The 23808-nt window shown below is 33.1% G+C and overlaps 2 protein-coding genes across 5 annotated transcripts; one reads left to right on the forward strand and one right to left on the reverse strand.

The window, feature by feature from the left end:
• The first annotated feature begins 3757 nt into the window (after positions 1-3757).
• On the forward strand, positions 3758-14243 carry LOC123715237. Of its 3 annotated transcripts, none has more exons than XM_045670172.1 (11): positions 3758-3830; positions 3921-4015; positions 4365-4461; positions 5199-5264; positions 6704-6835; positions 8257-8401; positions 8776-8928; positions 11070-11298; positions 12314-12478; positions 13255-13374; positions 13691-14243. In XM_045670172.1, the coding sequence occupies exons 2-11, from the start codon at positions 3921-3923 to the stop codon at positions 13806-13808; spliced, it is 1320 nt and encodes a 439-aa protein (XP_045526128.1). In that variant the 5' UTR covers positions 3758-3830; the 3' UTR covers positions 13809-14243. The 3 variants fall into 3 exon arrangements, with proteins under 3 accessions (XP_045526128.1, XP_045526129.1, XP_045526130.1); XM_045670173.1 differs by having other exon boundaries at positions 3807-3830; positions 3909-4015; XM_045670174.1 differs by lacking the exon at positions 3758-3830 and having other exon boundaries at positions 3841-4015; positions 8776-8907.
• Positions 14244-14678: 435 nt separating this feature from the next.
• On the reverse strand, positions 14679-23316 carry LOC123715331. Of its 2 annotated transcripts, XM_045670297.1 has the most exons (10): positions 23167-23316; positions 22660-22750; positions 21917-21976; positions 21056-21187; positions 19329-19473; positions 18481-18630; positions 17621-17849; positions 15576-15770; positions 15192-15290; positions 14679-14796 (listed from the first exon to the last, which is right to left on the reverse strand). In XM_045670297.1, exons 1-10 carry the CDS (start codon positions 23253-23255, stop codon positions 14679-14681), a joined length of 1308 nt encoding a protein of 435 aa, XP_045526253.1. In that variant the 5' UTR covers positions 23256-23316. The 2 variants fall into 2 exon arrangements, with proteins under 2 accessions (XP_045526253.1, XP_045526254.1); XM_045670298.1 differs by lacking the exons at positions 14679-14796; positions 15192-15290 and having other exon boundaries at positions 15696-15770; positions 17621-17688.
• Between the last annotated feature and the right edge of the window lie 492 nt (positions 23317-23808).

A 23808-nucleotide genomic window follows, 5' to 3' on the forward strand; every position in this document is an offset into this window, starting at 1 on the left:
ACAATTATTATAGTCTAACGTTTTGACATTATGTTCGTGTGTCAAAGATGCGTTACTAGTTATTCAAAAGGTTTACCCTTTTCAACTTGTTCCTGTTACGAACATGTTGATGATATTTATTTATTTATAAAAGCTTGCTAACGCTCGACACACTGATACATTGATACAAGACAAATACAATACTTCATGTGACAAGCATTTATAGGCAACCAAAAAAACATGAAGAGATAAAAAACCAAAGAAAAATTGATTTTAATGTGTGACTGAAGCTAGACCTAGCTCGTTTATCAGAATGCTCCAACTGAATATCGGTGACTTTTGGCCAAAACTCGTTCTTCTGAAAGGAGGAAAGTCTGATGATGGCCTGCCGGTATCTAGAGGGTACACGAAATTTAAAGAAAGTTAAAAGATTGGGGCAATCAATATGATCCTAAATATCTTAAATGCAAACGATAATAGATGAAGGTGTGTAGCGACGGGCGGTGTGTACTAAGGGCAGCGACTTAATCAACGCGAGCTTATGACTCGCGCTTACTAGGAATTCCTCGTTTATGAGGGATAATTACAAACCCCAATCCCCAGCACGAAGGAGTTTCAACGGGTTGCCCGGGCCTCTAGGCCAGGGAGAACATATTGATTCCTTCAGCGATAGTAGATGATTAAATATATCAATTTTATACGATTCTCCAATGACTTCATCTTAAAGTGCGCTAGCCATGTTTAGTATGTTGGCAATCTTTTCTTATTAACGCATTAGACCATTTCCTTATTATTTGTACTATTTAAAATTGGTTTGACGATTATAGTAACATTTCATTAGTCTTCCGTCAAAGCAAAATTGGGTACATATACTTAAATGTCGAATTTTGCCGGAACACTGCGCTAAGTAAAGATCTGATGGCATGGCACAACGGGCATGATCAAAGGGCTTTGGCACGGCGCCTTGTGTGCCGGAGTGCGCAATCGGCTGTGAACGTGAATTCAATGAATTAGCACCTGTCCCTGTGCGGTATTATTCTAATCTAGATGATTTTCTATTTCACTGATCTAATCCTTTTCTGAATCCACCTCATGTGGCATTGGAAAATCATTCCATTTATCAAGGAAATTTTGATTTGCGAAAGCCCCTTTCGTTGAATACAAGGGGCAACGAGACAAACAACATTAAAAATTAATTCGGAGCCATCTGTGTATTACCGAACAAGGGAAAAACCAGAATAATTATATGTGTCAATATAAATTGTGTAAAAGAATTGATCCAGACATCCCCTTTCAAATAACGCTCATCTAAACGACAGGTTCTACCCATTCGTTGTTGACATCCCCAGGTGCCGCACTGCACTGGATAGTCGCTTCTTGTAAAAACAGCAAACGAGTGGTTTAACCCATCCTTCCTTCTTCATTCAGGTTCATTTAAGCGTTCTTTAAATAGTCATCTCCTGGATGGGCGTGCCCTCCAATCAGCGACATTTCATTTAACGTCAGGTGGGATTGTGGTCAAACGAAAATAAAAGGTTTTCAAGTTAACGGCTGATTAATAAAAGGCAGCGAGTAACTCATAAAAAGCGTCAATCTGCTTGACCTTTACAGGGAAAGGTTTGATGTAAGTGCGTTTGTATACAAGTTTCTTGAATTTTTCATATAGAAATTATCCTTAGAATAGTTAAATCAGGTGTATTGTAATAGGAACATAACCTGTTTAACCTTATATAATATGTAAAGTTTAACAAAAATCGGTTTAGTTGTTGATATTGTTATCATTATTATAGGTTTTTTATTTCCATAATGAATACTATATTTTTAACAAGTATATCATATGAGTAACTATTACATAATATGTGCATGCATTAATCATTAAAATATTACTATTAATAATCTTTAAATTTTAATTCCAATCATAATTAAATTAATTAAAAATTTCCTTTCCGTTCTTGGTTTTGTATATTTGGTGGACTTCTTTCCACCGGTTTTGATGTATGTGCATCCATATATTTCTGGAGAGGAAAATTTAGTGATAAGCTCCTTCTCTATCTTCCTTTAAATATCTACTGCAGCAGTCCGTATCGTATTCATAACTTAGAAATTTCCTTTATGTTTATGATGATTACATGTAATTTAGCATTACATTTTTTCCTTAAACGGTTGCTGGACGTTGTCGCTTGAGTTATAAGGCCGCCTATTATTTAATTATCATAAATTGTACTGAGTTTAATAATGAATTGTTTTAAATAAGTAAGTATTCATGTTATATTTTATTAATTTACAAGTATTTAAAGTGGTTTAATTTATAACTGTATTATTATTATTTAGTTTCCGGTAGGATCTATGTTAAAGTTTTGTAATTAGCGTTTAATGCTATCAATAATTGACTGAGCAGTATTGGCCTAGAGGTCTGTGAATCCCTAAGGTCCTAAGTTCGATCTGTGTATGTGCGCATTTAAAACTCGCTAATACCGTAAAGGAAAAGATATATAGAAAACTGATAAGCCTAAGCCTAGATCACCTACTTGCCTATTAGATTGACAAATGATTATGAAACAGATACATAATCTGTGGCCCCGACCGTAATTTTTTTTTTTTAATAAATCAATACACAAACTTTGTTTACTTTAAGGTTTTATATAAAAATTCCATGCATTTGGTAAATTAATATCACTTTATATGCTGTGGCGTCGCGAAGTTACCGTTGACGTCGTAAATTTTGCTAAACTTACAAACATGGCGATGAAAATTCGAATCACAAGTTACGACCATGAATTGCATTACGATAGATTTAAGAAAATAGTTGTTTGAAGTTCCGGAAATAAAATAAATTGAATCGTAAATTTAAAATATTGTATGCGCGGATTTTTAGACGAAAATACAGCAGAAATGCTTATTTATTCGTCTAAGGATTTTTTATTTATTTTTACGGGACAGGAGGCAATCGAGCACTTAGATTTAGTGTTTATCCACATGTACCCAAGCAAGTGCTTTACCGGTCTTTATGGTAAGACAAGGAAAAATTATAAGTTTATAAAGTCACACATACTAATTGAATACATATGCAAAAAATATGTAAGTGTTGAACAAAATGTTCAGTAGTTATTTGAGACCCATGGTACGTATAATATAGGATCTAGGAACAAAAACGTTAAAGGTTAATAAGATAGGAAGGTCATAATCTCTCGTACCCTGATAAGCAGTCAAAGAGGAAGCGAAAAACCCAGATGACTAAAGACGTAATGACACAACTGTTGGGTTTATGGAATGACCGGAACATTTCCTTAAAAACAAAGAAGAAATTGGTTGAGACTCCGATTTTCCTTTATAGCTCCGAATCCTGGACAATATGGACATCTGAAAGGAGAATATAGATGCTCTGATGTGTGGTGATGGATGCGGATGTTAAGGATTCCCTGGACAACTAAGGAAACATACGTGTCCATACTAAGATGGTTATAAGTAAAGAATCGTCTTTTGACAAAAGCTTTCTTGGAAACACGTAGAGATCCAGAAAGTTTAGAACTCATCGTGACTTGGAGAGTGGACATCACCAGACTTGGAGGGCGACCTACTCGCTGGACCGATCAAGTAAAGGCCCTTACAGGGCCTCACCTAGGCGCAGAGGATTACTGAAGATAGGGCAGATTAGAGGAAGTTGTGCGGTACAACTAACACAACCTTCATAAATGAAGGGCGCGACTGATGACAGAAGAAGCGAAAGAAGTTCACTCTCTCGTACCCTATGGTGAATAAATAAAAAGTAAGTCTACGGTCAAAAAAGTTTATTATCTATGCCTTTGGACATGTGTCAATTTTTATAATATTTACGCAAAGTATTATTTGGGGTAAGTTTATTATTATTACGAAGTTTATTAATCTATAAAAATCCTTGTACCGATACTATGAATAAGTAATATGGAAAGAAAACAAAACAGATGGCTGATGACGATGATGAAGGAGGCTTCGGTGGTCTCTATGAAGATGGCCATTGGGCTTGGGATGAAAAAACCGAAGCTTTAGTTTTTGTGAGGTAATTTTTAATCCAACATGTTTTAATTAAATGACTACAATTCTCCTATGACATTAGAAAAATAAACATTGACAATAGAGTCTAGTGTGTAAATTTGCTCAATATTATTCATCTAATTAATAGGGGTCGATGTTTTCAAGATATGTAACTGCATAGTCGCTTTTATTAGTTCTTCAGAAGAAGTATTTTAATTCCCGTAACACCCCAATGAGGTCTGAAGAATTACGTATGGTTCATTGAACACTTTAGTCTTGCCACGGAGTCTCATAGCTGCGACGAAGTGCCTTACGTTGGTTTATTTATGTCTTAACGAAAATACATTTAAAATATCTAATACTAATTATTGCAGTGACCTCCCACCAAAACCAGTCGAAGCTATTCACATCCCTATAAAAGCACCAACAGGAACAGTAGAATTTAGGGATGACGTAGACCTCATAGAACAAGTAAGATCTCTATATAAAGAAAAATTGCAAAAATAATTACTCTATTTTTGGGATTATCTATATCACATGGATTACAAGAGTCTATCCATTGCATACAGCTGTTTTCCAACCCTTTTCCCCCCCTACTATCTACATACATAATTTTTATTAGAGAAAAAAATTGTATACTGAAGAATGTCCTACTCACACTCTTAAAGAGAGGTTTATAGGACACGGTATGTAATTTTTTAAAATATAATGTAAAACTGAAATTCAATTGGCAAATAATTTTTGAATAGCCCCCCTTAGCATTTTGCTCCCCCCACTTTGGGAAACACATGGACTGTATTATACAATCTGTAACTATTTGCCTTAAATAAGTCGAAAAAAATATTTACGCTCACGTTTTGCAGTCGTAAAAAAATTGTATTGATTCGAGCTTTAATAATAATCGTTTATTTGCCATTTATTTGTTTATTTGTGGTTCAGTGGTTAGATCCACTTAGATTAGGTTAGACCTTATATAAATAGGTACGCTAATGTCATATAAATTTTTACAATATCTTATTAATATAATCACGTACTGTTTACAAAATTCAACATATCAGAATAGCTGTGTATATATACTCGCTGATAGCAGTTGCTGTAAAGCACTGGAAACGTAAAAACTTCGCGTTTATTTAGTTTTACTTGTTTATTTGCTAAAACCGACTTCTCCGTAATCTTCCCAATTTATTTACCTTATGATTTCGTTTAAGATTAGATTTAGAAGACGCTACCAGCGGAAGCTCAAGTCAGGACAGCCTGACATCATCACCATTCAAGTGAGAACATCCATACTAATTCTAATAAAAATTTCAGAATTTACCACTTAGCTAAAATATTTAATATCGGTAATTTTATGTGTTATACATGCATTTTATATAGAGATGATGAGAAGCGGCCTACGAATACGTGGATGGTGAGTTCAGGTTGGGTATCCCTTATGCCTGGACCAAATCCAGGACGTACTATGCATGGTGAATGTTATGAAATGAGAGTATGTTAGGAACGTAGCAAGTGGAGATCCATGGTCTCTGTTTACCGCTTCAGGAAAAAAGCGTGATATATATGAATGAAATAATTATAATCTTGAAATATTTGGAAGTTTTGGGAAGGTTTAAACGGGAAACATAAATTATCATTTATTTTTCTTATTAGAAACATACTAAAGACGACAATTGAATTTTCCTATGAGAACTGTTACTAGCTGTCTTTTATGAAAAAAAATATTTGTATGTACTTATGTATACGCGTAGAATGCTTTGGCGTAACCGGATAAAAATCTTTTAAAAAAATATTTGTCGCCTTCTTCTACGTTTGTAGAAGAAACGACACTAACAATAGAAAAAGGTATTTAATACATTGAAAGTTTTATTATAACGCATTATCTAATTAAATAAAATTTATTTAAATATCACAAAACAAATAATTCTAGATAATTAAAGAAATTAACATTTTTTATTTAAAAATGTTGACTATGCTATCATCAGGGTGTCGGTTGTTTGTGACGGTGCGCGCGCGCATCGTAAAATTTACTCTCATAATTTTTACCTAAAGGCTGATTTACATTTGCTAATTTTTCACGTTTTTAGCATTCTTTTCTAAAAAATCTGTCTGACCGTCAGATTTTTTATCGTTATCTGTGGTTTTAAAAAAGTGCGGTTATTAAAATGGCGTCGCAAGTGAAGTGGACACGGGATCTGACAACTAAATTGTTATCAGAATACGAAAAACATGCCTGCTTATGGGATTCGTGCAGTGAAACTTATAAAAAACAAAATTCTTAGAGATAACGCTTGCAAAATAATTAGAGATTCCATATTTTCTACTTGCGATGCGAGTGCTTTCGTCGCTTTTGAGACAACTTGTGATGAAAATAGCATAGCAAATGTATATCGGCATCTTAATTAGCACCCCTTTAGTTTAGCATGCTAAAAAACCATGCTAATTAGCACGGAATTTATAGCAAATATAAATCAGCCTTAACGCGCCAAAATAATAACAGCAATAAAAAAAATTGCCACTTGATTGTCATATATTTATAGCCTTTAGAAATTTGTGTTTCATTTTAGTTCCCGATCTCATTGGCCTGTTTAAAAGATTGTTATGATTGTAATAAACAAATATATGTAGGTGATACAAACTTCACCATATAGTAAATAAATAAATAAAATAAACATTTATAAATAGGTGCTAGTTATTTAGTACTAATGTTATACAGGATGTGAAGGATATCGCAATATACACAGCCCCAGTCAGCATTTTAAGCCCCGTACTAATAAATATACTACATCTTCCAACTACGGAGAGGTTCATTAGGGCTCTTACATTCTGCTGCCAGTATTATTTACAAGTGAGTATATATATTGGTCCTTTTCTTTTCCTTAAAAAATGAGGTAGCTCAGACAAGGAGGGGGGGATGATCTGGAAATATGATGGTCTGGGATTCATCCATTACTGAACGGTTCATAAGGGATGACTGATGTCAGTATTATTTACAAATGGATATTTATTTTGTTTCTTTTTTTTTTTTTTTTAATAATTTTATGGCCTGGTAACTTTTGTTTCTTTTCTATTCACTAAAAAAAAAAAAAAAAAACCAAAAATATGTGGATAGATAGATCAGAATATAAGAATGGAGGGACAATCTCGAAATCACGGGTGGGTTCTGTGGCACAGAGTTGCGGGAGTGTAATAAATAATGAAAGTTAGAACTGGCCTATGTGACTGTAACACTGATTGTTACAGTCAGATGAATAAAAGGCTTTAATAATTATAAGTAAGCGTGTGTTTTGAGCACCAATAGATTGCGCGTAACACTTGCAAACGGTTAGTTTTGAAATTGGCGTGTCAGATCCTGTTAAATTTGCTTTTGTTTGTGATTATTATAGTAGTAATGTTAACTCTCCTAAATCCTAAGAGAAAAGTCTACATAAACACCTCTTAACGATATCCTGCTCAATCGTGACTTTTGTAATTATTATTATTTTGTATTGCATTTTGCTTTTAGCTTTTAGTTATTTTTTATTTTATTATACATTGTTTGGTTTTTGTTTATTGTAAATTTTTGGTAATTTAGTTATGCTCTTCCTGAGCATTTTTACTATGTTAGCGATATAGTCCGTTGTATCGCTAATATTTTATGTTTGTTGTTTTGAGTTGTAATTTAACGAAGTTTTTAATAAATAAATAATTATTGCCTTAGTGACTTTAAGTTGTGTGCTTATTAAATGTAATTTTTGTTCGATAATTATTATTATTAACAATAATTATCGTCAGTTAAATCAGTCCCAGCACAGCTTAGGATTCGAACGCATAACGTCAGTGTTTAGAATCGCCACCATCGAAGAGAGACTTCATTCCCTATTTTTTTCAATGGCTTAACCTTTTTAGGTCTAGGCCTCACATTTCTGTATATGTTCTGTTCTGTAGGCGATCAGCCTTATGTGACTGACGCACGCTGTCGACTTTTTGGGTCTAAGGCAAGCCGGTTTCCTCACGATGTTTTCCTTTCTATATCTCACTGTTCGAGCGAATGTTAAAAGGGCACATAGAAAGAAAGTCCATCGACGCACAGCCGGGGTCGAACCTACGACCTCAGGGATGAGAATAGTAATAAAGCCCTATTTTATTTCACCATTTATTAATAGCTTAATGTTAGTCGCCTGTGGATATGGGCCCCTCTTGTGGCCTCCTCTATCACTTTCTGCGTAGCTCTACCTTCTGCATTTTTAAAATTCTTCTAAGCAAGTCTTTTGAAAACTCCTGCTCCAGATTGCAGATGAAATGGCCAACCGTATAATTGAATTAGAGACTAAAGTGAGAACGCCTCAGTGCGAAATCCTTGAGAGCGAGTTCCGAGACAATTTGTCCGACTTAAGATTATTGGTTGCTAAGGAATATAGTACTATGTTGATTGGTTAGTATAAATATGTTTTGAGACTGTAATGGTTTTTTTTTATATATTCATAAGTGATTGAATGGAAATTCTAATTGTTCATTATGCACTCACAGCCAACACTGTCTAGTGTTGAGATTTTAACAATAAAAATATTTTGTTTTGGAACGAACTATTTTGTATTTTTTGCAGCAATCATTTTGAATTCGAAAAGACTTTTATAAAACGTGTGGTAGTCCAGAATTCTAGCAAAAAAATTATATTTTGTTCTATGGAAAAGTTGCGTCTTTTTTTTACAGCAATAATTTTGAAATCGTAATGACTGCTGTTAAAGAAAACGGATGGATATAGTCTAGCTGTTGGTGTATAAAATTTAAGTAACAGTGTCTATGCAGGTGGCGGTGATATGAAAAAATTTCATCACATGGGACCTCAGAAGAAGCGTCGATCTTTATCGGACAAAGACGCACGACTTATTGAAACTTTGTTACGTATGTGTGTCCAAATTGTGTGGCTGGCTCTTGGTCGTAAGTCGTTCAATCAGATAGGTGAGATCCATTTATCTTACTGGCTATATATCTGTCTCCCATGTGGTGGTATTTCGGTCATATACTTTATGGTACAGACCACACGGTAACATAAAATATAGCCTGTTGTCGCTATCATCCGATATATATTTTTTTTATAAGCTAAATGAGACTTATAATCTATGATAAAATGATAACAGATAACAAATATTTAAAACGCAAATACTCGAAAGAAGACGAATTAATAACCAATAGATTCCATATAGATTAGCTGTGCCACACGGTAATGTTTTATAGCCTGTGACCTAAACTATCCCATATTTCTTTTTAATTACCATTTCTTAACTATAGTCTATGATAAACGATAATATAGGAATATTAAAAACACAGACTAGAAATACGACTTATCAATAATCAATAGATTCCATATAGATTAGCTGTGCCACACGGTAATGTTTTATAGCCTGTGACCTAAACTATCCGATATTTCTTTTTAATTACCATTTCTTAACTATAGTCTATGATAAACGATAATATAGGAATATTAAAAACACAGACTAGAAATACGACTTATTAATAACCAATAGATTCCATATAGATTAGCTTTGCCACACGGTAATGTTTTATAGCCTGTGACCTAAACTATCCGATATTTCTTTTTTAATTACCATATTTTAACTATAGTCTATGATAAACGATAATATAGGAATATTAAAAACACAGACTAGAAATACGACTTATTAATAACCAATAGATTCCATATAGATTAGCTTTGCCACACGGTAATGTTTTATAGCCTGTGACCTAAACTATCCGATATTTCTTTTTAATTACCATTTCTTAACTATAGTCTATGATAAACGATAATATAGGAATATTAAAAACACAGACTAGAAATACGACTTATCAATAACCAATAGATTCCATATAGATTAGCTGTGCCACACGGTAATGTTTTATAGCCTGTGACCTAAACTATCCGATATTTCTTTTTAATTACCATTTCTTAACTATAGTCTATGATAAACGATAATATAGGAATATTAAAAACACAGACTAGAAATACGACTTATTAATAACCAATAGATTCCATATAGATTAGCTTTGCCACACGGTAATGTTTTATAGCCTGTGACCTAAACTATCCGATATTTCTTTTTTAATTACCATATTTTAACTATAGTCTATGATAAAAGATAATATAGAAATATTTAAAATACATAGACTAGAAAGACAACTAATTAATAACCAACAGATTCCATCATTTATAAAAACGACAAGTCAAATTGTAGCATTTTAAGGTATAACAGTATTCTTTCGTCTCTTTCTGACAAATTGTGTTTGCATTGTGATAAAAAGAGACAAATGAGTGCTTTAATTAAAACGGTGTAACTGGATTTTAGTTTTTATCTCCCAATCCAAAGGAGCCGTTGCTTTTGAGAAACCTGTCAGGCACAGTATTTACTTAACTTTTATTTTTTAAATTAAAATCTAATCTATATTAGTTAAGATAGACATCTATACAAGATATATTTGTGTATATGCTTTTGTATATCAGTTTTTTTACCACACTTATCTTTATATGACAATCTAGCCTATACAAAATGATTTAAAAAAAAATCAATGGCGCTACAACGTATTAGGTCTGGGCCTCAGATTTCTGTATCTGTTTCATGATCGTTTGTGAATTGAATAGGCAAGTTGGTGATCAGCCTTCTGTGCCTGACACACACCGTCGACTTTTTGGGTCTAAGGCAAGCCGGTTTCCGCACGATGTTTTCCTTCACCGTTCGAGCTAATGTTAAATGCTCACATAGAAAGAAAATACATTGGTGCACAGCCGGGGATCGAACCTACGACCTCAGGAATGAGTGTCGCACGCTGAAGCCACTAGGCCAACACTGCTAGTATACAAAATGATTAGCCAATAATTATTGGTATGTTAACTTAACTGTACAAGTAAATATTGTCGTAAATGAAAAAATAAATAGATACACAATAACAGAGTATCTTCCCCTTAATGTACCTTAGGTAGTGTTATTAGACGCTTATGTTAAATATCCTTTGGTAAATGACTTATTAGTCTTAAGTTAGGTAAGATCGTAATGTTTAATGTAATAAAAAACATAACATTTGAGACTCTACCCTTCATCTGTTACTAGAACTGGAAGTCAACCGCGTATTCAAATCGGAGATATTCAACGCGGTGGAGCATAACCTTCACACTGGCTATATAAATAAAATGAGTCGGGAAGAGCGGGCAGTGTTGCTCGGCAGATGTTTGAGACATGACAAGAAGTTGAATACATGTTCACCGCTAATGAATGAGGTGTTCTGCCACAGGGAGATTGATTATCGTCTGATGGGGCTAGGAGTTATAAAGTGTCCTCTGTAAGATCATTTTTTTTTATAACTATATCGGATCAAACTGTGTCTACTGGCGGACTCTAATCACGGCTATTCACTAGTCGTTCTTTATATTAACCGATGTCTAAAAATCAAGCAATACTTTAGACTTTATTTATAAAAATGATCAAAATACAGATGCGATTTGAGGATTGTAACTTGAATATTATTTATTATTTAACTATCTCCTGGTACTTATTTGTTTTCCACAAAAGTTACGAAAGTGTTAGTAATAGTACTAATAATTATAGTAACAATAATACTATAGTGGTTCGCTATTGGAAGTTAGTAGATAATACTGACTTTTTTATTATTTAATTTATTATTATTATGAATAAGGTGTCTAGTCTAGTGTCACTATCTTTCTTAAGTTATTATTTTTTTAAAATTGGGAACTCCTTTTTTAAGCCCGTTAAAATTGCTATTTTTTTACTTTAATTTGGTAAGATTTCTATAATTTTGTGTCCTCTTCAATAGCTTTCGTTGTATTTCAGTCACTTCATATAGAGACATAATAATATATTCTTTACGGGAGAAGAGGCAAACGAGTTAAGTCTATACCGCTGCCCATGGACATTAGAAACACAGGTTTGTAACTGCGTTTCCGATATTTAAGGTACGTTCTTCTCTTCGTCTTAAAAGTCGTCGTCTCTGTCGTGGAACGCCAGATGTTAAGGATCTAAACCTTCCTTCGAAATCATATTATTGGTCCTTCGGTCCTTCCTACGAAAATCCATTCGGTAGTTTTTCCGTTGACTGCGTTCATATGAGCGGTCGACTTCATTTCAACGCGTATACATAATCAGGACCTTCGATGGAGTGAAGGCCTCCAAATTCTTTCTCTTATCTTATCTCGCAACTATTTTTCAATCTTTCTCACTTGGCCATTCCAGGGTCTTTTTGACTTATCTGTTATCACAGCGGGCATGTGACCGGTCCGATTCCACATTAAATTTGTTGAGTGTGTTACGACGTCAATTCATATATAGTATTTTAATAGACTGACACCTCGGCTTCATTACATGAAAGAAGCAGTCTCAGGCCCTGAAGAAAGATTAAGAGAACTTGGCATTGTGTTGGGTATAATTGGAATGCATCGGTCCTCATTCGATACAATGTTGAAGCCTTTACCCACGGCTAGCGAAGGAAAATCAAAAGCTTCAGTGTGAGTGGTTTAGAAATAGTAAATTCTAGAGATGAGTAAGAGAGGGAGAGTGTCTTTGGACTTTAAACCGATGGCACTCGACCCGATCTGTTTCTTAATCTTCTTCTTTCTTATTAAGCAAGTGATCAACCAGCATACACAAAGCATGTCGATTTTTGGTCGAAGGCGCTCCGATTTCCAGTACTAGTGGTAAATACCCACATTGAAAAGTCTATTAGTGCAAAGCCTTCGATAACATGATCATCATGACAGGGTAGGGAATTGCTTGTTTAAGCCTCTAGGCATTGCACAATTTGAGTTTTAAGTTTGTAATTTTTGGTTTGATTTAATAGTCAATTTTAAAGTTTAATTGAAATTAAAATCATTAAATTCGTCATATTGAATAATTTGATTTTACTTTGCCTGAAAGTTTCATCTTGCTTCTAGCAACTGGAGATTTGAGACTTGGACTGTAAATTTCGTTTTATGTTTTTACAAAAAAAATACTAAACAATAAATGTAGATTTACAATACAACCCTCAAATAAATTTCACCCTTAATTGTTTTCAGGAACTGGCTGTCATTGAGGCATATAATATTGCGCTAACTGCACTGACAACGGCGCAAAGTTTAATGATAAAAAGATTGATTAAGAAAACACTTTTTTAACGGATTGAAGCTATGTTTTATTATTATAAATAATATATATATATATCTTCAATACCTTAAAAAAGTGTTTTCTAAATGTGTAAAAGCTATGTTAACAAAAGACAATACTATAAAATGATTAATTTCAGATCTTCACGATCTCAAAGTCATGCATCTAAATCGAGTGTTAGTAGTACAATGAGAAAAAGCCAAACAACAGCTCAGAAGATATATCCCGACATTGTTCTTCCGCGGAAGGAGTCTAGAATGTATGTATATTTTATAAGTCATTTCAGTCATATAATGTTTTCCTATAGCTATAATGTTATGATACGCGCGGAGGCGATGAGAACCTATAGAAATTCATCATGGTTGTTAACACAGAAGGCAATAGATGGCCTTCTGTGTACGCTGGACCCTGGAAACTGAGATAGTCCCCTCCAAACTGTTTCGTTCAGGAATCGTACATTTTGGTCCTTCGAGCCATCCAGAATCCTACATTTTGTGGTGCTCGTACAGACCCTAAGTCGAATTGGTTCGAAAATACTTCAATCATCGGCACCATAATGTCTTATTTGCTTTTAGTCTGTCATTACCACCGTCATTCCCCGATGACCCCGAATACATCCGGCCCTGCAGTGAAACACAAAGACGAAAATGGCAAACAAGACTCGTCAAGCTCCTCCACCCTTATGGGAGATAATTTTCTATTTACATTTTACCTCTATAGCTGTTTATTAAATATTGTTAATTTTATAGTCTTTTCACTTTATTTCTCTACAAAACTTAAATAAATGCGCATTTATAACGACTTGACAAGGAATTACGTTAGATGTTACGCAGACGATTAGTGGTGGCTAAAGCGTGCAACTGTCATCACTGAGATGGACTACTTAAGTGCGCATTTAACACGTGAAGTGAAAACGTAAGTCATGACTTCGCCAGTTGCTTTACGCTTAAAGCCGTCATTTGTTTTTTTAATAGGCATGTCACTCTATTAAAAAAACAAATGACGACGTAACAGATCATATCACATTGTGGAATAAAATTTGTAATTCGTCGATATGATCTATCAACACGCATTGTACGATAATACAGACCATCTATTTTTTTCCGAACCAATGTAAAAGATAACGAAAAATTGTGATTCTCTATTAAATCAACTGATCACAAATATATAAATTAATCGCAAGTTTCATTCTTTTCATGTATTTAATATAGACTAAAAAAACAGTGACGCTACAACTTTTTTATATTTTTAGGTCTGGGCCTCAGATTTCTGTATCTGTTTAATGATTAATCTAATAGGCAAGTAAGGGATCAGCCTCCTGTGCCTGTAACTCTCGACTTTTTGGGTCTGAGGCAATCCGAACGAACGGTGAACGAAAATGCTGTGTTAAATGCTCATATAGAAAGTCTGCATAGGTGGACTTTCTATATGCTCACATAGAAAGAAAATCCATTGGTGCACAGCTGGGGATCGAACCTACGATCACAGCGATGAGGGTCGCACGCTGAAGCCACTAGGCCAACACTGCTCTAATATTTAGACTAGGTGGGAATAAAACTCGTCTCATTTTTTATGTTTATTTTTTCTACGAACTGCGGCAAACCTCAACCATTTCGCACGTTGGCATCTCTGGCTCACTACATTCGTTTTTTCTCCTTCCGGAAACGTGTCGTATTCCATACTGTTGGTAAATAAATATTATGATTAAAACTCATATAACTATGTAGTTAGTTGTAATAAATGGATCTAATTTATTTATGAATACAAAAAACATGATAGAAAAAGTTATAAACTTTGCCATGTCCTCGGTAATAGGTGCGAACAGCGTGCACAAACATATTGCTGATAACATACTTGGAAAAATCATGCGATGTACAGAGGATCTGGTTTAACTAGAATATGGTTTTGTATTTCAACACTTACAATATTTGTTTTATTATTCCTTATATTGGTTACCAAGAGACAATCGCTTTGAGCGATAGTGCCATATAACTAATAGAACGAAGTGTTAAAACAACGCATAACCTCAATCTAAATGCTTTATATGAACCAAGGACGGAGAGTGCTGTAACTCACGTAATTTCAGTCTGTTCAGGAAGATATATGTCTGGATATAATTTTTCAGGTAGGACAGAGCCAACACTTTTTCGTGAAGTTCTGGATTGTCTTGATGCCCTTGAATTAAAATATTATAAACTATTTGATGTAACTATAATTTTTATATGATTAATGAGTCGCGCTTCGATTCTTTTACTGAAGAATCTATTGCATTGTTTTATTATTAAAGTATTATTTTTAGGCAAGAAGGCCCACATCGATTTTATATTTGTGGTTAACAATTATCAGTTAACAACGAGAACTTTTATTCATAGTGCCAGCAAAGCTAAAAAGCTTAATTTATTTTATGTCAGTAGTAGGAAAACTGATTTGGAATATAATTTTAATTAAATAATTTCTTACTTATGACCTATAGAGTAACGGGCGATGCCTGAGGTAGAACTTGCTGTTGAGGCTGAAGTGGTCTTTATTTCTCGCAACATTATATCAAACTTTGATCTCGGTAATCCTAAAATACCGATCGAAAGTCGCAACTCTTCAAAATTTTGTTCTGGTTGCGTCAAATATATTTCAAGGAGACGAAGACGGTTGTTTAATCTGAAATGATAAATTATCGTTACATGTATTGTGCACATAACCTAAAAAACAATCTTCTTGAAGGTTCTTTCTGAAAATCGTAAATTTTTGCAAAGTCTATTTAGTCTATATATACCTGCTTAAAACATATTTAATCTGTGGCAATTTTATATTTTCAATGCCCTGTGGTCATATTCTGACTTATTTATTTAGCAAATAATGCGCGCGCATCTGTCAATCACAATGTCAAGTGTCAACTGTCAAAGCATAAGTTGCCGCGCAAACGTTATAAAAGGTGAAATTGTTTTAAATGTATTTATGTATTTGAATAGATGCTTTTTACGTCATAACGAAATACGTATAAAAATAGAAATTTCCCTGCATTGTGTCCAACAAAGGATAACAATGAATAATTAATAAAGCGCCAATTTTATAAATTCCTGTATGCAAATTCATTTCCACTTTCAATCAGAACGATGATTCGATTATATTCCACCGACACGAACGAAACACGACGCCATTTAAGTAATTAGGACTTATTAAAAACAGTACATTCAGTATTCATTTATTAAAGATATTTAACGCCTACAAAAATTTCACTTGCAACTGGTTCGACGAATTCTTGTGTTTATAGTTTGTCATAATTATTACAAATTAGAGCTCAATTTGCAGCATGACGTTTGAATAAAAACGTATTGTAAAATATTAATTCTAGACTGCTTTATTACCTTTTTATTTACATTTTTACCCACTCGATTAGCAGTATCTAAAACTCCGACGTAACTTCTTTGTTGTTGTTTATTTGTATAAAATCTTTAACCTCCTAGCAAAATTTTCCTTTCTTAGTAATAGAGTTACTAGAACTAAAATTCTTGTATCTATGGCTCGCTTATACTTTTAATCGTCCAGTGAATACACTTTCTCGCTCTCACAACTTGATTACTTACTTTGATGAAAATATTGATAAATTTTGCAACAATCCTCTAACTTAACGTAGCTTTGTTTATCATGCTCTTAATAAGGTTTATGTTTACATTTAGTTTTCGTTATTATAATATTTACAATTTGTAAAATTGTCTTTATTTTTTATTGTGTGGTTGTTTGTTTAATTTTTACTCTTGGTAGTTTGCTTATGTTCTAATAAAATGTGTACGTGTATCTGTGTAAAATTTGTGACGCCACATTTTCTTGTATAATTGTATGTATACGCATTGTTTGATAACTAAAAAAATGAATAAATATACTATGACCCCATTAGGTCACAAAACGTCAGTGATTGAGTTTTTGTATTTCTTTTTGGGTATGTTGCTTTAGTGAAATTAACGTTTCTTTGTTTTTTCTTTCAAAATTTTGAAAAACACTTACATATCGATCTCACCTTTCGAATCTTATTTATGTTCACGACGAATACGTCTGGGGAAGTGCAACAAACTAGTCTACTGAACTTTATATATAAACGAGCAGCTTACAACTTATGTACTAAATATAAACAACTATATGCGCCAATAAAAATCTTCACACATAAAAAAGTACTTATTGATTAAGTAGATTGACACAAATAAAGTAATTTTAATTATGATCTTGAAATATTAAGTATGAATTATTGTTGGTTTAATGTTAAATTTCAGTTTTCTTTCATTATTTTTATTTTTGTCTATGAATGTCATTTCATATATATTGTTCTATTGCCTGTTTAGGCTTTGTATATTGTCAAAGTGTTTTGTTTTATATCTATCAAAAAAATAACAGGTATAGCAGGCACACTTAGTGCTATAAACTTATGATACAATATTTTTTGCGACGCATTTCTTTAAGTTTAAAAAAAAACAACTTTGAACCTGAATAATTGTTAAACTGGGCTTCCAACTTACCCAGGATATTTAATAGTTCCAATTCCAAACTGCCGGAAATCTATATCACGTGGGCAAAACACCTCGTTCTGTAATGGCGAATGTGTCGTCAATTTTTGACCTTGATTCACACAATGACCAAGTAAAACCCGTCGTTCCCTCTCATTGATGTGTTTGTAATAATTAATATGTAGTTTATGTTCCGTTGAATTAAATATTTCGGACTTGAGTAGTCGATTTATCTCCACCTCTGTTAAAAATCAATGTTAAAGATAAATGACGGAATAAATAATTAAATGATAGACTCGAATTATTTAAAAAATATACATATACTCGTATATTGTTTTTTTGGCTTTGTATTAAAACAACACATATTTTCATTGTCATATTCGGAACATATATAGGTTGCAAGAAACAAATCACTGGCGCTACGACATTTTTAAGTCAGGGCCTCAGATTTCAGTATCTGTTTTATGTAAATAATCAGCCTTCTGTGCCTGGCACGCCGTCGACTTTATAGGTCTAAGGCAAGCCGGCTTTCACACGATGTTTTCCTTCACCGTTCGAGCTAAAGTTAAATACGCACATAGAAAAGTCCATTGCTGCACAGCCGGGGATCGAACCTTCGATCTTAGTGATGACAGTCGCACGCTGAAACTACTAGGCCAACACTGGTTTAGTTGAAAGAAATATATGTTGTTATTTGAAGCTGGCAGCGGTTTCGCCTGCCTTTAGTCGTAACGTGATTAAAGGTACAAGCCACTGCTTATGCTTTGGACTGTACAACATACAAATAATATCTACAGTTCCTGAAATAAACGTCTTTGAACTGTGTATGTTTTTCCAAATTTTAGTTTTATTACATTCATAAATCTTAATACCAATTTGATTGTAGCTTATCCTCCCGAGGGTGATCCAGACAATTTGTATAGAAAACCGTATAAGTGTCTCAAATAAGACTGCATCCTTTTTTGACAGTGAACCTGTTTTAGCCACGCCCATGTGGTGATACCTCGCTAGGCTTCCTTCACCTGAAAACATATATTTTTGTTTCTGAGATTGTAGATGATACAAATGCAATTAACCTTAGAAAAATACAATACAATATTGCTTGCCCTGAGGAACAAGATTGGTATGATATACCTATGTTTCACCAAGGACATAATATTTCTACGAGAGAGTGGTAGGTAATCAATTATTACGTTCTAGAAACTCGTCAAAACCGTGTCTAATGTACGGTTACTGTGTCGTCCGTAATTATGTTTAAATAGTGAAACAATTGTAAACGATTTTGTCTTATTAGATAAATTACTGTATTGTATATATTTCGTTATTTTCTATTTACAGTAAATACTATATGTTATGTATATATATAATGTACTTAGTATCTTAGTAGTAGCATTGCCATCATTTATTTCTCCTGAAAAGAAAAACAGCCTAGTAGTTCAGACCTCTCATTCGAATGATTCGCGAATATAATAGAATAAACACAGAGCTAGGCATATTCGGTAGTGGGCGGATCAATATAAAAAAAAACATTGTTACGTGTCTATATGACACTGGCAGGTTTCAAGCAGTTGGCAGTTAATTTTTTTTTATGTTTACCTTAATTGTCATATATTTTACAGAAGACGATCGTAATGAATCTAAGAAACAATATATGATTAAACGAAAATGCAAACATTAAGACAAGCTAATGTCTCAATTGCTAAATATCGTAAGAGTGTACCTAAAATAATGATGCAATATTCCTTTGCGACTAAAAGCCGTAAATCTTCTAGGTCTTCTCGGTATTTCATTTCGATTTTATCGCTGTTCTTAGTCCGAATTTTCGTTTCTAATTCCAACGTACGATGACTCATTTCATCTGAAACCTGGTTTGAAATTATTCTATAAATGTATAGTGGCACATACTTTTCTTGGCGGCTGAAATTGATACTACCGTCGCCATTTTGAAATGTCAGACTAATATTGTTTGTTTCCTGTAATTTCTTAGTGCGTACAATAAAGAATTTTATTATCTACCAACATCTAATAAAAATCCAACTAAAAGGTATTTATTTTTATTCCTTGCATTATTAATTACAATTTCAAAGTTTTAATTATCGAACGGTTCTAATTGCTTGGTATCATAAAAGATATGATATTAATAGTACAGGTAACAAAACCTATAATATCAGTTGTTCTTAAGTTTGTGTTACATTTATTAAGTGTATTTTCTAGATACTAGTATACACTGTTTTATTAAGACATTTCAATAAATTATTAAGTTAGCTTGCACGATTTCAAATTATTCCCTTTATAATGGTTAATTTTTAATTACTGGCAATACTAATATTCAGGACAGCGACGCTCTTACCGGCTAAACAAATTATGTGGCATTGTATGAATCTAAAAATATGCTAAAATTATTAAAGAAGTTCCAAAAATTCACACTATAAAACTAAGTCTGAACAAAACAAACACCTATAAAAATGATTTTTGATAGACAGATGAACTCGTGCTGAGACTTGTCAGAAACAAATCATAGGTTATGAATGTATTTATAATCTATAGAGTAAAGATTTAGCACTGAGAATGACAGAAACCTATTGCATTTATGATATTCAGTCGTTTGATTTGTTCAGGGTAGACTCTGGATCTTACACATAGAATATACTTTATTGTTTCAACGTGCAGTACATTTAAAGTACTGATCTGAATGTCATTCTTGCATAAAACAGAAGTGGCAATGGGCGGGGTATACAGCAAGATATAAAAAAGGTAGACTTTAAACCTCTATATGGAAAAGATCAATGGGAAGGTGAAGAGGAAGCTCTAAAAAGATGGAAAGAAGATATAGAATCGTTAGCAGCAGTTGGAGAAAGAAAGTCATGGATACAGAAATTGGACCAGCTAAAAGAGGTGTTCCGATTAATGTTACTGAAGAACGAAAAGATATCGAGTAACAAGATATAAGTAATATATATAACAAATCTAACATTCTATTGTTAACGTAGGAATATTATTTAATCAGTCTTGACCAAAACAGACACATGACATAACCCATCGTTCCGTTTGACCAATCACAATCAAACAAAACATGCCATACTGTCTTATATAAACTTCCCAACGAGCGCGGTTAAATTAACCAAACTGGCAACATTAAATTGTAATTTGAAACAATTTTTTTTTATTTAATTTTTTGTTTTTTTTTATCTCTTCATGGTTGCTGTGTTAGCCTATAAGTGCTTGTCACATTAAGTATTGTATTTTATTATTCTTGTACCAATGTTTTAGTGTGTAAATAAATAAATAAACATTAAGGGTCAAGAATGAGCGTTTGTCAAAAGCCAATACATTTTTGACATACAGGACTCATATTTAGCACTTAGTTTGGTTTCTCAATGGCCTAAGATTTGCTGACGAGACAGATAAGTGCCTAATTAAGTTAACTTAAGTTAGAAAAAGACTTACCTGTAAATAGTACTGCGTATATAAGATCAATGCTCTCAAGAACCGTTCCGTGGTGCAATGATGTATCATTTTTATCAGGGATGAAGACATAACCGTTAGTGGCGCAGTGAAAAGAACAACGTCTTTTACATCCTTAAGAGAGATTATTTAATAATATATACGTAGTTAAATAACCATATTATTTTATAAAATTATATTTATTCAGCTCTCATCCTTGAAGTCGTAGGCTCGAACCCCGGCTGAATCAATAGAGTTTTTGTCGATTTGACATTCGCTCGAACGGTGGAAAACATCTTGAGGTAACTGGCTTGCCTTAAACCCAAAAAATTCGGCGTGTGTCTGTTACAGGAGGCTTATCCCATTGCCTATTAGATTTAAAAATGACCATGAAACAGATACAGTAATCTAATACCCAGACTTAAAAAATGGTTGTAGTGCCACTGGTTATTTTGGTTTCTTATAATTATAACTTCTAATCTCAACGTAAGCAATGTAAGGACTTGCTCAGACTAGGAAGACTGCTCGAATCGAATCGTAAGATACAATTTCGTATAAAGAACTGACAATTATGTCAATATGGGCTGCCAGCTGGCTGCTGTCAAGATGCCTTAACCAACAGTCAAAACATTAATGTCAGTTTTGACTTTGACAAACGACAGTACATAAAGCATGTCAATTATTGACTTGACTTTATATCTTTTGGATTGGGTTGATAGCGTGCACAGTGTGCTGAATAATATTAAGACTTATCCAAAAAATTAATTGTAGATAAACATTTACACCATTTTTGATTATAATAATTCTATTTTTATCATGACGTTCTAGATTTCTAAATAAAAATGATGTATAGATAACACATACCTGAAGTGTCACGTAATCGATCTCTTCTGTTTTCCTTTGTAGATATTTTCGGAATTTTTGCTGAAAAACACGAGTTACGACATTAGTTTTATCTTCTTCTTATTCACAAAAGTATATACGACAAATATACTATATTATATAATATACGTAAATTGTACTAAAAGTAGCATTTTGTTTTCCGTAATAATTCTACTCCTAGGTTCAAGGTTAGACAAAGTGCTGCCTGTCCTTGTAGCAATACAGCTGAAGAGACGGTATTACATGTTCTGACCGACTGTTCGATGTATGGATACGACAGGTATAACACTGAACAAGCTATGGGAATAAAAGTAACAAACTGACAGAAATAATGTTCAACATTAGGTAAAGAGGCATCTTTCTGGAGTTTTCTGTAAATGTTGTTGAAAGAAATAGGTAGTACTTAATAATCTGGGTTACCAATACTATTTACTTACGTTGTACATATACGTAAGTTATTTAATACCTTCGACATCAATATAGAAGGGGAATTAGGTAGAAAATATATTAAAAAAAATCTATTCCTTTTTTTTTCTAATCTACTTACGATACCTACGTCAAAGACTATTTTTATCTATTCTGTGATAAAGACATGTTCTGGGTTTAGTCAAGATCATTTAACAGTATATGTAGAATGTCAAAAACTTAATTTGTGTGAATATGACAGTCTGTACTGTTAAGGCATCTTGTCTAAGCTCTCCGTTTTGGCTTAAACCATAAAAAACCTGTTCCAATAAATCGATGTCATCTTTGAATTCCACATTGGCTACAGAAGTTGGTAACAGTTCTAAGCTTTCTTCTACCACCCTCAAATCACTGTAACACAAAAACTATTGATTAATTTAAATACAAAATTAATTTTATGTATTTTTTAAGAAGTTCCTGTTTTTTAACAAACAAATTGGCAAAATATTGTGAAGAGTTTGTTTATTTGTCGATAAATTAATTATGTATTCTAGCTAGTTCTTTTTAAGGCCTGATCGACTACCTATAAATAAATCAGAAACAGATCAAGGGCAGCGCCATTAGCTTTTGTTTTTTCGTAGAAAAACAGATTTTAATTTTTTATTGTTTTTCTGGGTTGTACCAGCCCTATATATCTAATGTATATAATGCCTCATGTTGTTTCCATTAATGGTAATAAAAATTCTTTACTCACATCCCTAATTCAAACGCAGGACCTAGCTTTTAACAATTTTTAGCCACAAGGCCAACAGACTATACAATCTTACCTAATAAATTGTAATTCCTCTGCCTCCTCATTCCAAACCCAATGTCCACCTTCGTATAGACTCTTGGAAACCTCATCTTCATCATCCATTGTATAAATATATAAAAACGTAAAATTATAATATTTTTGTAAAAAAATGTAAAATAAAAGGTAAAATATTAAACAACCTACATAATAATGTCAGTCTTTATTTTTGAAGTAAATGTCATTGAACCACAGAGAAGAACAAATTAGACTAAAATGTCAACATTTTTTTTAATTCGATTTTAGAGGTTTCGAAATTCGATTAATATTCTAAGAAAGTAATTAATCTTCGGTTTTAAACTTAACTGTCATAAATGCGAATAAATTACCTACATCATTTATCTAAAATTAAGTTTCAGTTGTCTTTTGTTAAAATAGCTTTTACACATTAAGAAAAACACTTTTTGAACGGATTAAAGCTATGTATTATTATTAAAACTTATAGTTATTTACATAATTCTAAATTTTAAATTTTTTCCGACGTTTCGCGTGCTTTTCACGCACGCCGATCCGTTCAAAAAGTGTTTTTCATAAGTTTCAGTTGATAAATCCTAAGGACATCAGTCCCATATGTCAAACAAATTGTATTATGACAGGAGTCATAGTTCGCTCTTTCGAT

The sequence above is a fragment of the Pieris brassicae genome, chromosome 10 (genome assembly GCF_905147105.1).
Source record: "Pieris brassicae chromosome 10, ilPieBrab1.1, whole genome shotgun sequence".
Lineage (NCBI taxonomy): Eukaryota > Metazoa > Arthropoda > Insecta > Lepidoptera > Pieridae > Pieris > Pieris brassicae.